The 17,835-nt window shown below is 36.1% G+C and overlaps 1 protein-coding gene across 1 annotated transcript in view; it reads left to right on the top strand.

Moving 5' to 3' along the window:
• Window positions 1–14,002, top strand: part of prkchb (protein kinase C, eta, b) — a 30,787-nt gene extending 16,785 nt beyond the window's left edge. The window contains exons 11-14 of the mRNA XM_079830423.1: window positions 5,267–5,405; window positions 5,503–5,691; window positions 9,375–9,521; window positions 11,803–14,002. Of these exons, the coding sequence (XP_079686549.1) occupies window positions 5,267–5,405; window positions 5,503–5,691; window positions 9,375–9,521; window positions 11,803–11,949 (622 nt within the window). The 3' untranslated portion in view covers window positions 11,950–14,002. The remainder of the gene's footprint in view (window positions 1–5,266; window positions 5,406–5,502; window positions 5,692–9,374; window positions 9,522–11,802) is intronic.
• The last annotated feature ends 3,833 nt before the right edge of the window (window positions 14,003–17,835 follow it).

Here is a 17,835-nt window from a genome sequence, read left to right as displayed (position 1 = left end):
GTAATGCTGTGTAATCTGGCTCTGCTCTAATCCAAGGACTAGGCTATACTGGGTTTAGAAAGAACGGACAATGCATGACGGAAACGAAGAGTCCTGTAATGACTTTAGTGTTTTTGTCTCACATCAGCCTGTTATACCCGGAGGCTTATAAAGTGCAGATACAGAGTGTTTATTGACCTCCAAATTGTTCCACTGTTGCTAAATGATATCTGGTTTCCAAAAGGGCATCAGAAATGACATACTTTCCATTGTCGTTTTATTCTTTTTTTTTTTATTAAATTATAAACCTTTTTAATTTTTATCAGAATACTAAATGAAGACTTTTGTTGCAACATTGCAAGTGTCTTGGGTTATTTTACGTAGAGAAGGAAGCATTTGGTTACATCAATGATGATTGTGGGCAGAGGAGAGATTTGCCCATTTTGCAGGCTCTGCAATAGTTCTGCCAGTTCTCCAGCTGCAGATTCGGGCTGTGGCTGATGGCCAGGCTGGTGACTTTACCATGCTGTTATTTTTGCCAACGCCAGCCCTCTGAAACTGTGAGCGTGAGTCTCTGCATGTCTCTGTGCTTGTTCACTAGGCATGGAGTAAAGTAATGTCCTGTTTCCATAGACATAATGATGTTAAAACTGTACAAACTGTATATTATATCCCCCAACACTTAAAACTACCCATCACAGAAAACTTTCTGAATTTTTACATTTTCAAAAAAACATCACTTAATCTGATTTATAAGCTGTTTTCCTCATGTGGACCAAAAAAAAATTCTTCACACGGACATTGCCATCTTTGTAGGGACATTTTGTCCTGATAACGCATTTGTCCTTTGTGGGGACTCTCCATAGACATAATGGTTTTTATACTGTACAAACTGTATATTTTATCCCCTTACACTAACCCTAGCCCATCACAGAAACTTTCTGCATTTTTAAATTTTTTATGATTTATAAGCTTGTTTCCTGATGGGGACCTCAATTTAGATCCCCACAGTCACACCATGAGTCTGTGTGCATTCAGGTTGAAGTCCCCACCGGGATAGAAAAACACGAACACAGACACACTGTAATGTACTGCTCTGAGACAGAATGTTGAGAATCCAAATGCAGCTTTAATGAAGGGTAATCCACAATCGTAATCAAAACAGGCAAAAGGTCATACACAGGTAAGCAGTCCAAACGGGCAAACAAGTAGTGATGTTACGTCTGACACCGACGCTCCGAAGCTTGCTTCAAACTCAAACGCTCCTTGCAATGAATCACTGCTTCGGCGCTTGTATCATTACGTCACTAGTCACGTGAAAATGACTTCTGAAGCAAACACACTGGTTCACTCCTGTAGTGAACCACCTGACTGCTTTGACAGCCCAATCCAGTGTTGACAGGTTTGAAACCTGGCGGCTGAATTTCTTATAAAAGTGAAGCCAAACCATGGCAACACCGTGGGTTAGTAATCGGTTGGCGTTATTGTTGAGGAGAGTGGATTGAGTTTATTTTTGTATTATTAATTAGAGAACATATGAACATTGTTACATAAAAACATGCATCAAAGACAGAAACTTCAAAAACCCTCTGCTACATTATATAAGTACAACCAGTTACACAAGCACATCCTTTTCAACATACAAAATATCAGTCCCACCAGTTAACAAGTTATAGAGTTCTGCTTCCCACAGCTAAACAAGATAAAGCTTTCACACATGACACTGCCCTGCTAAAAAAACTATAGAAACCATTAGAATTTCTGTGATGGTTTCCAACTTTTTTTAAGCTGGTCTGATCTTCTGTCCTTGTCTAAAGAAATAATTACACACACACACACACATCATGCTTAATGTTTTAATATCAAGGTGAACACATGAAATTCACCTAAATGAGTTTCCCAGCACTAACACGGTTTCAGCTTTGATCGCCTCGGTAAACACGTAATAAACAAGGCGTTAACATATAAGCCTACTTGCATTTTATGGTTGTCAGCTTTGTTGCATTACATTTACTTCACCAGGAGATGGTGCTGCAATTTCTGTCTGAATGAAGCTTCGAGTAATGAACCATTTTCGACACAATTGTATCAGAAAGCAATAATGCTTCGAAACGCTTAATTTGGCCTTCACTACAAACAAGGCAGGAGAGATAGGCAAAAGGGTAATCCACGGAACAGGCAAGAAATCCAAAACCAGAGACATGAAACCAGGGGAAACGCTCAAAAATGGAGTTTACAACAAACAAGACTTCGCAATGAATTATTGAGATAACCAGGCTATTATAGGGTGAAGTGAACAGGGAAATGAGACACAGGTGTAAACAGTGAGTGCTAATGAGTCCGGGCAAAGGATTATGGGTAATGTAGTCTATGAAGGAGTGACAGTCCGGGGTGGAGTGCCCTCTGCTGGTAATTATGGGCACTCACACTGGTGAATTGTAACACACACACACACACACACACACACACAAATATACCATTCAATATTTCGGTAAGATTTTAAAAATATTTTTGAAAGAAGTTTCTTATTCTCATCAAGGCTGCATAAAAAAAGGCAGCAATAAAATATAGTAAAACAGTAATACTGTGAAATATCATTAGAATTTAAAATAAAATTATCAACAGCCATTGCTCCAGTCTTCAGTATAACATGATCCTTGATTTGGTGCTCAAGAAACATTTCTTATTATTATACATTTTGACAACATTTGCTGCTTAATAATTTTGCTGAAACCGTGATACAGTTTTTCAGGATTCTTTGATAAATAGAAAGCTCAAAACAACAACATATGAAATAGAAATCTTTTGTTACATTGAAAAGTCTTTACCCTGTGATTCTTTATGGCCGATGAGACTGAACGTATGACAGAAACATAACATATAATGATTCTTTTTTCTTCTTCATAGTAGTTGATGCTGTACTTAAAGATGCAAGGTGAATTATTCTATTATTTGACTGATTAGTTTGTTGAAGTATCCTCAAGAGAATTATTTAATGAATGATTCACACAGAAAGGCTCCTGTTTCATGAATGTGGCACCAGTGTTGCCCATACATTGATGTAATTTTACCCTGACTGAACCAAGTAATGAGAGATGGAACAACACGTGTTCATAGTGCTGTTGTAAAACACTCTGTTCTTTGTTGTTTACTTGGTAATGCGGCACAGTCACTTTTCAACAGTCAACAGCACAGTAAAGAGGTCCCTTCTCAATGTGTTCTCTGTTAATTGTGTTCTAATGAAATTAGACCAAATTTCCTTGGGAACCTTTGGCCACAAGAAGCTGTTAATCCAATTTACATTCCGTCATTCTCTTTTCCACTGGATCAATATTGTCTGATGACAGGAGACTGAATTATGCTCCCTGTGCTGATTACTCTACACCTTTGTGTCAAGCATGCAAGTATTGCCGTGCACGCTCATTTTGTCATTGTGCATCAATACCATTTGAACTCTGTGAACCCCATTTGTTATTCACTATTATATGCTTGCAATATTTAGTTTACATTGTATTTGTTCTACTGCAGGCTGTCTTTAGAAATAAAGAGCATTTTCCTACCCTGATTTAAGCCCTCGGATTTGAATGCTTTGTTTGAAGGTCTGCTGTGAGACTTCAGTGTAAACACCCACTGCTGTGATTGGCTAACGTCTTTGTATATGAAATATACAATAAAACTTTTAGCACATTTTTACTTATTACAGCTCTCAAGGTTAACTAATCGTGAAAAGTGTTGATTATAGCATTATATTTAGATCTATGGCCTTATATTTAGATTGTGGCATGAAATTATGTTTCATTAACAAAGTTCGGGAGGAGCACGTTCAAATGATCTATCCAATCATTATGTCATTCCAACCAGCTGTCAGCAGTCAGTAATCAACATGTCTACCCAATCAGCACAAGTGGAGGACTATATAAATACCCAGTCAACTCACCAATGTTCCTTGACAGGTTTTCAGCATCCCTCCACCACCCCGTCTTCCTCACACTCACCTGGTTACTTTCCTAACCAGAGATATGAGGGGAGTACTCTGGGTTTGGGCCAAATACCGAGCTCGGAGCCCTCTCCTCGGACAGCACGCCAAATTGGCATACCAATTATTCTATCTGACTTATTTGTAAGTGTGAACTCGTGAAATTGTAGCCGATCATGTAGCACATGTTGAATGCAGTGATCTTGTCATTGCAACTCAATTTCTGCACATTAACGAATGCTTTCATCATAACTAACAGTGCAAACAATGTAAATAAGAGATTTATTGATTATAACCAAAGACATTAAATAAAAGGGACTTTGTTTTAATGGGAGTTTTGGCGAGAGTCCAGGACTCTGTTTGATTGACAGCTCCAGCAATTGTACAAAGAGCGTTCTTTATATTATTTAATCTCAGTTTAAATAACATATTTTCATCCTGCTAAGAGGAACAATGTGAAATGGACTGTTTAGTCACTGGTTTGATTTACTGACACAGACAAAGAACTTCTGACTGTACATGAATCATTACATTTCAGAAATCACTGGTCACAGATCAGGCATTAGAATTAACACAAATTACTAACATGTTGTGGCATTACTGTCGTGTCCATATCGTAAAAGTCTGTTTGCAAAGCCTGTGCCGAAATTGCGACTTATTTACCAAAGAATCCACAGCGAAATGTACCAAATACAAATAAATAATGCTCAACTGAGACATTCACATTGTTGAAAATAAATAACCACATTCCTAGCATTAGGATCCTTTGGAAGGGAATGTTATTTGTAGTCTATACTGTATTGCTCTTCTCTCCTCATCATCTCACTAACACGCCAGTGGGCGGGGCCAAAGTTGCAATGACACAGTAGGCATTGATGTCCTTCTGCAGAAGCGGATCTTTCACCATAAATAGGCAGATCCCACAATGAGTCTTTCTCTGGGCTTGTTTACAATAAAAGCTGCTTTTGGACTAACAAGGAAGTTTTCAGTTATGAAACGTACAGCATATTCTTGTAGTATGATGATCTCTTATATGCCAAAAGCTCAAGGAAATTTAGATTTCTCAGTTCATGACCCCATTGAAATCCATTCAGCAGAATTGCACAGATTTTGCCTCAAATTAAGTGAAGAAAGTGTAGAAAATATCTGTAATTAACCAATGTAAAAAAAAGTAAATTATTAATTGATATATAATAATAATAATAACTTTTAACTTGTTGTAATTTACTTGATGGTTACACCCAGTTGTATTATACTATTATAGTATTTATTAACATTTTGAGTTCTGTCATTCTGTTTTGTTTTTTAAAGGGACCTGAAACTGGACAATATTCTCCTGGACAGACATGGCCACTGCAAACTGGCGGATTTTGGCATGTGCAAAGAGGAACTCTTTAATGGAAAACTCACTAGCACCTTCTGTGGGACCCCAGATTATATTGCACCTGAGGTGAGCATCATTAAAAGAGGATGTATAAGAAGATGATAGTTATTATGTGGGTGTGTGTTCTTTCCCATGTAGATGTTTTATGCTGTGTGTCTCTCAGATCATCCTGGAGGAGCCGTATGGCGTATCAGTGGACTGGTGGGCTCTGGGCGTGCTGCTTTACGAGATGATGTCGGGTCATGCTCCATTTGAAGCGGAGACTGAGGACGAGCTGTTTGAGTGCATCCTCAGAGAAGAGATCATTTATTCATCCTGGCTCAGCAACGAGGCAGAGGACATCCTTAGAGGGGTGAGTCAAGATCTGTAGTCAAAAAATTGGATTGATTACACATGATAATTAAAAATCATTCAGACTAAAACTATTTGTTTTTATAAAATGTCTCGTAAACACTAAAACTGCACCACTTTGGTTTTTGTGAAGCCGGGCTAACAGACCTGGGATCCGTTCTTCGTACGTGGATTTCTCAATTAGCTAGATTTCACTGTTGACGATTTGACATGATCCAGGATTGTTATTTTCTTCTAAGCTCATCCTGGGGTTGCTGTTATAGCAACAGGTCCTTAAGCTTAAACCTGCTCGGAAGCAGGCTTATTTCATGTAAACAGGATTAGATTGCATCTTTTTAAGCGGAGGTGATACTTAAAGGGGTCATGAACTGCATTTGTTTTATGTTTCCAGTGGTGCACTTATAATGTTAGTATGATTTTTAGATAAAAATCGTCATAATTTAGAAATAAAAGGCCTTTTCCTACCCTGATTTTAGTCCTCTGATTTGAACACTCTGTTTGAAGGGGCGTGTCTGCTGTGAGACTTCAGTGTAAACGCCCACTGCTGTGATTGGCTGTGATTGAACAGTGAAATTTGTTTGATTATTACAGGAGTTTTAGCGCATGTCCAAAACTCAGTCACTGATAAACTTGCACTGTGTGATTGACAGCTCCAGCGATTGCAAATGGAGTGTCCTTTGATTGCTCAGATTATTTTCATCCTACTAAGAGACACAATGTGAAGTTGACCGTTTAGTCACTGGTTTTATTTACTGCCACATAGACAAAGAATATCTGACTGTACATGAATCATTACATATCAGAAATCACTGGTCACAGATCAGGCATTAGAATTAACACGGTGACTTACATGTTGTGGCATTACTGTCGTGTCCATATCGTAAAAGTCTATTTGCAAAGCCTGCTCCGAAACTGCGACTGATTTACCAAAGAATCCACAGTGAAATGTACCGAATACAAATAAAAAATGCTCAACTGAGACATTCACATTGTTGAAAATAAATAGCCACATTCCTAGCATTAGGATCCTTTGGAAGGGAATGTTATTTGTAGTCCATCCTGTATTGCTTTTTTCTCCTCGTCATCTCACTAACACGCCAGTGGGCAGGGCCAAAGTTGCAAAGTAGGTGTTGATTTTCTTCAGAACCATAGATAGGCACATTCCAAAACGATTTGTTTGCTAGGCTTGGTTACAACAAAAGCTGTTTTTGGACTAGCAAGGAAGCTTTCAGTTCTGAAACTTACTGGATATTCTTATAGTATGATGATCTCTTATATGTCAAAATCTCAAGGAAAATTTGATTTCTCACTTCATGACCCCTTTAAAGTCTGTTCCAGCCACTGCTACTTTCTTACAAGAGTACCCTAATGAACCAGGGATTGATTTAAAATAGTAATATTGATTTAAAAATACATTTGCAAATCATATTATAATGTTGTGTAGTCTATCATAATATAGACACAGCCAGTATTACTCATTGAGAGATTTATACGTGAGGGAATAATTACCTAATAATTGTATTGGAGTCTTACACACACAGTTACAGTTAGTTAGTCTAAGCTGTGCATTCATTTGCAGCTATTATGGGAGTGGCTTGATGCAGCGCAGGAGATGCAGATCATTTTGCAAAAAAAATGCTGTCTGCTGTGCAATTGGAAAAATGTTCTTGACCTTTAAGAAACTAATTGAAGCGTGGTAGTACATACTCCGCAAGAACAAAGAAATGTGTCAGTTTTCTCAAAGTGGGAAGAACTAGAACAAAGTTCGTTATGGCCAGGGCATTCCATTCTTCACGAGAAAAGCAGGTGCCGAACTTCTAGGGAGTTCTCAGAGGCCCCACCCACTGCAGCACGTGTTTACATTTCTGACCAATCACACAATAGTTCTCGGACACCCACAAGAAAAAGAATGCGCAATAATCTCATGCAACTTAATCCAGATATTTTAATCAAATCGGCAAATGTGTTTGAAGAACCAAATTCGCCAGAGATCAGTTACGTATCACGATCAGAAGATCTGGCATCTGTTAAATCATCTCAGATGTTTTAAGGGAGGTACGAAGAACGGACCCCTGGATCGTGCGACTTTAGCTCGTCTTCATCCAATATGTCTACACGTCAATTGGAATACAATTGGCCTAAGCACATGCTCCAAACAGAGATGACATGCAACATGTATTTAATCCTTCAAATGTGACAATTATGAATCTTGTGCTGACGATTAATTTCGATATAATAAATGTATATATAGTTAAATGCATTTAAAACTGGAGCAATGAAGACTGTAGTCTCAATTAAAGCTTCAGTGTAAGCATACTCAAAAGACGCCACTTGAATGAAATCCATTGTTTTGTACAAGAAGTACATTTATCTTGCTTTTACTAGACACGTGTCTATTTTACTCTAAGGACACAACCCAGAGTCTTGACTTGCATCTCAGTTGGGAAATCTGTGACTTTACTGGCAGTGACGTCTGATAAAACCACTCTCTTCCTCTTCTATTGTGATCATTCATCACAAGAACATTTACATAAACAGAGTATCTACTCGAGGCCTTCATGCTGAAACATGATTCTGATCTAATCTTCATCAAGCTCTGATTCTTCAAACCTCAAATCTGGCTTCATTTAAGAGCTCAGAGTGAACATGTTTTTTGGCTGTTCTGAGGGTCTTGGCCAGCTGCTCCTATGTAAGCACCAGTTAACATGATGAGGCTAATAAGGAGCAGAGAGCACAGCCTGTGAGCAGACCCTCCATTACTGCTGTTTGACCCAAGATGACACTGGCTATCCCTGTACATCGTTGCATAAGCTCCATTGTGCCCCATGAAGGGTTAAAGAGCTGTGTAATGGTAGAAGGATTAACATCATGTGACTAAGTAGAGGTCTTCTCGCATTAGTGGAGTAATATCCCTAATATCTCTGTCTCCTTTCCAAGGGCTTAAGTCAGTGATCTGATCTGTGCAGTATTATGGACAGTAAACTTTGCAGACCAATATGACAGAGACCATTGTGGCAGTGTAAAAACACAAAGTTGTATTTTTCCAGTGATTCTTTAGTATTTGGACTTAAAACAAAATGTCAAACCAGGTGCAATGAAAAAAGTTGTAATCTCAAAATGGTAACATCTAAATGAACTGGTTTTATTCAACTAAAATATTATTTGACATAACTGAACTAACCTATATACGGAACATTCATTTGTAGCAAAAATCGCACTTTGAAGGCACAATATGTAATTTTTCGCTGCTAGAGGACACTTATTCAAAACAAAGGCGTAGCTTGATGGCACCTTGATTTTGCAGAGCTTTTATTATGCCACAGATGCCGCTTCCGCTTCTTTTGCTCCTCTGTCTAATAAAACGCATAATATATTAAAGCGTTATTTCGTAAATCAAGGTTAACGCCGGTATACGTTCCGTGTCCTGGGTAAAATAGCTGATTTCTCTGGATTTAGACATTCTTGGAAACATTTGCGATAATGTAAGTACACAAGTGAACAAAATATATAATATTGTTCTAGTGGTTTTTGAATATATTGAAATCCAAAAATCTTACATATTGTGCCTTTTAAGGTAACAATAGTGGCATTTATTTTGAAAAGATAAGAGTGCAAAAAAGTGCACTTTTCAAGCACTGTGTTCAAAAGCTTAGTAATGAAGATTTGTGTTTTCTATCTACCCAGTTACTCACCAGAGACCCAGCGTGTCGGTTAGGCTGCATGGATAGAGATGGAGGAGAAGAGGCCATCCCTGCACACCCGTTTTTCACAGGACTGGACTGGGAGAAGCTGAACAGACGAGAGATCACACCACCGTTCACACCTCGAATAGTAAGCCTACCTCTGCACTGCAACTGTTTAATTCTCTTCTGTGTATTTTATATAGATATTGACCAATATTTACTTTTTCAGTTATGGACTTTCTTTATATTGAATAATCAGAACCATATTAATTTTAATTAATTTAATTTGAATGCATTTTAATAAAAGGCTTGTAAGGTTTCATTTGTTGACATTAGTTAACAACATTATTTACCATGAGCTTCAATGAACAATACTTCTACAGCATTTATTTGGTCTTAGTTAATGTTAATCTCAACATTTACTAATACAATTTTCAGATCAAAAGTTGTATCTGTTAACATCAGTTAATTTACCGTAAAATAAAATGAACATGTACATTTTCTTTACTAACATTCACAAAGATTAATAAATGCTGTAAAATATATTGATAATATATAGTTAGCTCATGTTAACCAATGCAAAATCTGAAGTCTTTGATAGCTAGTTTCATTGCGATCAATTTTTACATCCGGCAACTTTCTGGCAGTGTCAGAAATGTTGAGGTGTCTGCAGTGTGACTTCTCCTATGACAACCATTAAATTAAAAACCAATTAGAGCGCAGAACCTGATAAGCAATAAGTTGAACAACAACAAACCACCACTTGCTCCACGCACATCTCCATACAGTGTGTACCCAGCTTAAAGTTATCAAATAAGACCTTATTGTAAAGCGTTACCAATATATCTATATTATCATTGAACTTCTACAATTAAACAGTATGAATTATGACTACTTTAATCATTATAATTATAGTAGCCCTAGTGTTAGGCACACAGTATTTTACTCTGTATCGTGTTTTCCTCTGTTGTGTTCCTGTTACTTTTGTTCCCTACTTTCCTGGGCTGAATCCGAAATCGTCCCCTAAACCCTCATTCACTATTCCCTACATTAGTCCACTAAAACAGTTCACTTGAAGGAGTGAATGTGAATGAGTGAGTGAATTCGGACAGCCATTGAGTGTATACTCGTTATTGCGGTGCATTGTGGGATTGAATGAGTGCGCTCGATAACATCCACTATGGTGTGTTTCGGACACCACTACAAATGGCTGTCCCCTCAAATAATGCCCTATTTGATGTTATAGGGGGCGATTTCGGATTCAGCCCTGCTCTTCATTTGTTACCATGGCTACTGATTTAGTTGCTCACCTGTTTCTGGTCTGCGTTGTTATCCTGTGTATTTAAATGAACACTCCACTATTTTTGAAAATAGGCTCATTTTCCAACTCCCCTCAAGTTAAACAGTTGAGTTTTACCGTTTTCGAATCCATTCAGCCGATCTCCGTGTCTGGCGGTTGCACTTTTAGCATAGCTTAGCATAGATCATTGAATCTGATTAGACCGTTAGCATCTCATCTACTTTGGTGCAGATCCTGAACCTTATCTATTTGAACCGGAATACCTGAAACTACACAAACTTAGTGCCGGTGACATTGGAAGTTACCTAGCTGGGGACTATTTTCCAATAGCGCTGTGTAATATCATTTCGCCACTGCACCCATGGTACGGCAGCAAAGTTCCTTGATTATTACGCAGAAATGGGAGTATAGTTCCTAGACGTATCAGCCTAGAAAAATTTCAGCCGGTCTTAGTACACGATGTAACTACAGAAGAGTCAAGTTTTAAATAGGAAAAATATCGAAACTCTTTGGTCATTTTTGAGCGAGATGCTAACGGTCTAATCAGATTCAATGATCTATGCTAAGCTATGCTAAAAGTGCAACTGCCAGACCCGGAGATCGGCTGAATGGATTCGAAAACAGTAAAACTCAAATGTTTAACTTTAGGGGAGTTGGAAAATTAGCCTATTTTCAAAAATAGTGGAGTGTTCCTTTAAGCCCCCAGTTTTCATTGGTTTCTTGTATTATCTTGGTCATGTATTATCTTTGTAAAGCTTTTGTGTTCTTTATTTCCTTGGATACCCAGCTTTGTTTATTTTGTTGTTAAATAAAACACGTTTTGCCGCATTTGGATCAACCTTTCTTTCTCCTTGCTTGCTCACATTGTTGCACACTGTTAGTATTATTTATTCCATTTTAATTACACAAAATTGTTTGATCGAATTGAAGACATTTTACAATACTTAATATATAATAAATAAAAGTAATCACTATAATTTCTTCACCTGTGAAATACTGTTGTTGAGTGCTATTCCTCATAGACACACCAAATTATGCCATTTATCAGCAGACGTGACATTAAAGAGACAATATCTGATTCATTTGAAAAGTGTGAATGTTGGTCAAAAATTATGTTTTTGTTTTGTAGGAATCTATTGAGGATGTGGCCAATTTTGACCCTGACTTCACCCAAGAGGAACCCTGTCTTACACCCATAGAGGACAGCCTTTTCCCTTACCACCAGGATCATTTTAAAGACTTCACCTACACAGCTCCAGAGCTGCGACTGAACTAACATTAGCCATGGCTTATATAGATTATGTTACTTTCCCTAATTAACTCCCTCTAGCCAACTTGTTGTAATACACTGTTGACAGACTTTTTGCCAAGACAAAAATATGGACACGTTTCGAAGTGTAGAAGAAGGCAATACAATATACTCCACAGCACCATAAAGACCAAAGGATTATTTGTAATGACAATGACAAGAAGAAAACAATGTTGTTGTTTTTTTGTGTGAAAGTGTTTATGCATAAATATAAGGATATATTGCATATTATTTTTACAAGTGTTTCTATTTTTTATTTGCTACTATGATAATATCTTGTAGCTTTATAATAAGCATGGGAACAAATTCTCAGAAAGTTACTTACATCGAGCACTTGTTAATTGAGTCATTGTAATAAGTTAAGTTATGTGTTGTAAAGTATTGCTAGCTAAAATCTGAGTAATAAACTTGAAAAATCCTTTTGTAACAGATTGTAAAGGACAATTTTGGTTTACCTAAACCACATGTGACACATATCACCTGTCCCGTATATTGAATAATGCATCAGGGGACCTGTGGCATGAGATAGAAACATGAAATTTTCATGAGAACAGCAAAAAAAACATATCCTTTACACCTTTAAGGACAAACAGAGCTGCGGTCACGTCACATTTCTCTGAAGACGTGCAAATCCACCATGAATTATTTATTACCCTCGATTTATTTGTTGTTCTCACAAGCTCACCCTGTATTTGAAGCAGTGTTAATGCACTGCGTACACTAGTGCTGCACACCATTAAAGGCACAATATGTACGATTCTTGGATTAAAATATCCAAAATCCACTAGAACAATGTTATATTATAATGTTTGTTGACTTGTGTCCTTGCAGCGTACGCATGAGCGTCTGTGGCATAGTTCTGCAAAATCAAATTACCCGTTTGTTTTGAATGAGCGATAATTACATATTGTGGCTTTAATGGGACTAATGAGAGTTAGATGCTATTATGACCATAAAATATTTAACTTTAGGTCAATTCGACACTGCCAACTAAATTTCATTATGTGACCATATAGCATATACAACTAGACTGTAATGGCCCCGTTTTTCTTCTTTTTCTCCTTTTGATTTTTTACTCTTACATGTTTGGTTGAAAGGATTGGTTTTATTTCTATTCAAGCATTCTGTTTGAAAAGTGAATTACCCAATATGGGGTTTTACACACTTGCCCTAAACCAGTTGTAACCGGAAACTCTGTGGCTCTGACACATTTCTTTGGCATTGTGTTCTGGCAAACAATATCAGTGATAGTGAGTTTAATAATGACAAACATGTTTCCACTTCTGAGATGGAAGAACATTTATTGGTCTGCTTGTTTATTGTCCAGCAATTAATGTTTGGAACAAGTTATAGGAGTGTAACAATATATCGTGTCACAATATATATAACAATACAAAAATGCAACAATATGTATCGTGGACACTAGTGACAATCTATATTATGAATAGTTCACCCAAAATGAAAATAAAAAGAAAAACAAGTTTACAGAGTTTTGGGGTTTGTACTACATTAATGTTAAATATGTATAATGTATAATATTGCAATTGGGGAATATTTGTGGGTCCTGATGCCAAACGTCTTATGTTACCAGTAAAAAAAAGTGGCCTACATTATTTTAAATATAATTTAAAAATAGTGCAAGCATATTCGTCTAAAGTGTGCTTTCAGCTTCAGAATTATGAATATTTTTGTTCTGGTATCACCATTGTCCTGTGCATTGTGTTAACAGCACTATAAGTCCACACCCAATGTAGTACCAAATTTAGCATTTTAATCGACTGTACATTTTTTGTTAACCTTTTAGCATATGTCTTGGTGTACTGTATCACAATAGGGTTATTGTAGCGTGAGTTCAGTATTGTTATATGTATGGAATCATGACATGAGGGTATCGTTACACCCCTAGTTGAAAAGATAAGATATATATACAGTGGGGAGAACAAGTATTTGATACACTGCCGATTTTATAGGTTTTCCTATACAAAGCATTGTCATGCAATAAAATGCAAATTACTTACTTAAAAATCATACAATGTGAATGTCTGGATTTTTGTTTTAGATTCCGTCACTCACAGTTGAAGTGTACCTATGATAAAAAATGACAGACCTCTATGCTTTGTAAGTGGGCAAACCTGCAAAATCGGCAGTGTATCAAATACTTGTTCTCCCTGTATACATATATATATATATATGCCAGATTCAAGGAATATTGCGTGTTCGGTACAGGTTAAGATCAGTCAACAGCATTTGTGGCATAATGCTAACTGCCAGAGAAAATTATTTTTACTCATTTTCTGTAAAAAAAAAAATTAAAAAGAAAGAAAAAAGTCAATGAAAGTCACTTATAATGAAAGTGAATGGGGATTTAAAAGAAAAAATGTAAAGCTCATAATTTTATAAAAGCACATGAATTCTTTTAAAATGTGTGTATTACTTGAGCTGTAAAGTTCTCATCAATTTTATTATCATTTTAGGGTTTTGCCTTGTCATGACAATAACGTTGTAAAATTGGATATATCTTTACACAGAATAGCTTCGAACATATTTCTTAGCACTAAAATCATGTAAACATATATAGCGTTTACTTCTTGTTGCTCTACTGTTGAAGCAATACGTATTTTAACATTTACGGATTGGCCCCATTGTGTTTTAGGTTTTACCAATCAAGTTATGTTAATATTGTTTCCAAGACCATTTCTCTGCAGGTCATATGATGAAATACTCACCATACTGAATCCTCAGTGATGGTGTGTGAAATGTTTTGACTTGTAGTCAGGTGCTCTGGTGATTTTCCCAGTTATGGTGTTTAAATGCCAAAAACCAGCCATGTCTGGCTGGGTGGATGCTTCATGACTCAGGCCATTCATTTAGTCACCATTGCTGAGAAGTTCACTGGGTTCCTCTAGAAAAAAAAAAGTGCCAAATGTATGGCATTTATTTTCAAGCTGTTCAAATTCAGAAGTAATGGTTTTGGCAAGCAGACTAAGCTCTTACTGGAACTGAAATGTTCCTCAGCTAATTCCGGGGCTTGGCTGTTTTCTGCGGTCTTCAGTAGAGTTTGGCTGTTCATTTCTCCACCTTCATAAATAATGTTCATATGCTTAACAATTAAAAACATGTAAGTTTGGAGTTGAAATCAGTAGAAGTCCTGCTGGTGCTCCATGGAAAGCACACTTCTGTTGATCACACTCTGCTGTCTCTCCCTGGTACCAAATGGATAAAAAATTATTGGTAACACTTTATAATAACTGCACGCATTACTTAGGCAGTAGTAAATAGTTAATTCATAATTTATACAGCATTGATAGACATTAATAAGCAGTTTATAAATACAGCTATTAATGCTTTATTCTTGATTTATAAGCAGCATATAATGTGTTTAATAATCAATCAATAATCAATTTATCCTTTCTTAATTAAGAATTATATTATTTACAAATCAGTTATTTAGGAGTTGTCAGTGGTTCATTAGATCATTTAGAAAGTGTAAGGATTGATAAACTATTTAAATGTACGTTTATACATCTTATTATTTAGACATATAGAAATAGTTACTAGGTGTGTTAATAAATGCTTTATTAACATGTATTTCCACTGTAATTCATGATTAATTCAGGTAGTTATAAAACATTTGTCAGTTAACTGTTTTATGAGAGCTCATCTAAAGTGAGGACTATTTATACCTCATAAAAACTTTTACAAAGGCATTATATTAAACACATTATATAGATATGTTTATAAATCAAGAATAAAAGCATTTATAGCTGTATTTATAAACTGCTTATTAATGTCTATTAATGCGTTATAAACGATGAATTAACTATTTACTAATACTTAACTAATGCTTAATAGTGTGCAGTTATTGTAAAGTGTTACCAAATTATTTTTGAAGGTTTGTTGGAGGGATGGAAATACTGTGCTGTTATTTTTAGAACTGGAGCAGCACTGTTCATATACGGCATTTTATCTTACAGCATTATTTCCTCAGTTTCTTCCCATGCCATATTTGACTCAGACTCTGATAGTCTATAATTTGGGTTTTGGGCTTCATGTTACAAGCGATGACGCTACTGGGAAAACAGTGTTTACAGTGTTATTTTGCAGTAAAAGATGAGTTGATTGTTTTGCTGAAACATTTCCCAACAGCAACCTGGTAATTCCTCTAATCTTTCCTGACTGGCAGAGAGAAAGCAGCTGCTTATTTTTAGAACCTTAAAGCCCTTCACAACCCACTTTGACAGGCGAAAGAGTTTAACCCCTGCTAAACAAACTCCTTTGTTTGAAGGTTTGATCAAAGCTGTCGGGTGCTGGTAGACTGAAATTTGGTTAAATCAGCAGATAACAATCGTCAACTTCAGCAAATTGACACAAAAGCTCGTCTCTTTCATATGGATTAAAAACATGTATCACTCTTGATACAGTCAGACTCCTGTATGACACAATTGAATTGTGCAAGCTTTTTTCATTAGAATTTTCATGTACTTACAACTAGATCATTTCAGTTTAACTGGTTTCAGCCTTGTTGTCCATCTGAGTTATGTCTCTCAGGGATCACATCAGTAGAAACCTTCCATGTGGCCTTGGTTGCATCGCACAGTTAACCCTTATGATCCACTGGCACACTGCTTACAACTAGAATGCTGGAGCAATTTATTTCTTTAAGAGAATTTGACATAATTTTGGCCTGAATATGTGCATTTAGTGGCAAAAAAAAAATATGTGAACCCCTTGCAGAATCTGTGAAAATGTGAATAATTTGAACAAAATAAGAGAGTTCATACAAAATGCATGTTATTTTTTATTTAGTACTGTCCTGAATAAGATATTTTACATAAAAATTGTTTACATACAGCCCACAAGACAAAAAAATAGCTGTATTTATAAAAATTACCCCATTCAAAAGTTTATGAACCCTTGATTCTTAAAGGTTCACCCAAAAATGAAAATTCTGTCATTAATTACTTACCCTCATGTCGTTCCAATTAATACTGTGTCGTATCTGGAAATCCCTTGTTTGTCCTGAGCAGTTAAACTGCCCAATGTTCTTCAGAAAAATCCTACAGGTCCTGAAACATTCTTCAGTTTTCCAGCATCTTTTGCATATTTGAACCCATTCCAGCAGTGACTGTATGATTTAGAGATCCATCTTTTCACACTGAGAACAATTGAGGGACTCAAACACAACTATTAAAAAAGGTCCAAACATTCACTGATGCTCCAAAAGGAAGCATGATGCATTAAGAGCCGAGGGTGAACACTTTTGAGCAGAATAAAAATATCCAAATTTAGCTTTTATATATATATATATATATATATATATATATATATATATATATATATATATATATATATATATATATATATATATATATATATATATATATATATATATATATATATATATATATATATATATATATATATATATATATATATATATATATATATATAGGTTAACAACCCACTTGAGGAAACTGCTGAAATTTCAACAAAACATTTCACCATCAACAACAGTACTTCCCTATACGAGCAGAAATGTGCCCAAAGTTAAGGCCTGCTCGAACCAAAAGCAATGATAAAGTTAACTATAACAATAAGTTGGCAATATTAGCGACCACGACAACGCACACCAACGTTCTGTTTAATATATGTTGTGTAGTCTTAAAAGCTGAGAATTCTGATTGTCAATGTTTTTATAGTTCATCAGCTGATAATTCTGAAAGTGATTTTTGTCAGTGTTCATTAATGAGTGAGGAAATGTAACCTGTCTTAACTGTTTTTTTTTAAAGACACTAAAAAAGTAAGGTTTGTCAACAAAGTTGTGATGTTGTTGGTTTGAAAAGTCTTATCTGA

Source organism: Gobio gobio, assembly GCF_949357685.1.
Source record: "Gobio gobio genome assembly, chromosome: 12".
In the NCBI taxonomy this organism is placed as follows: Eukaryota; Metazoa; Chordata; class Actinopteri; order Cypriniformes; family Gobionidae; genus Gobio; species Gobio gobio.
This window is presented reverse-complemented; position numbering and strand designations above follow the sequence as displayed.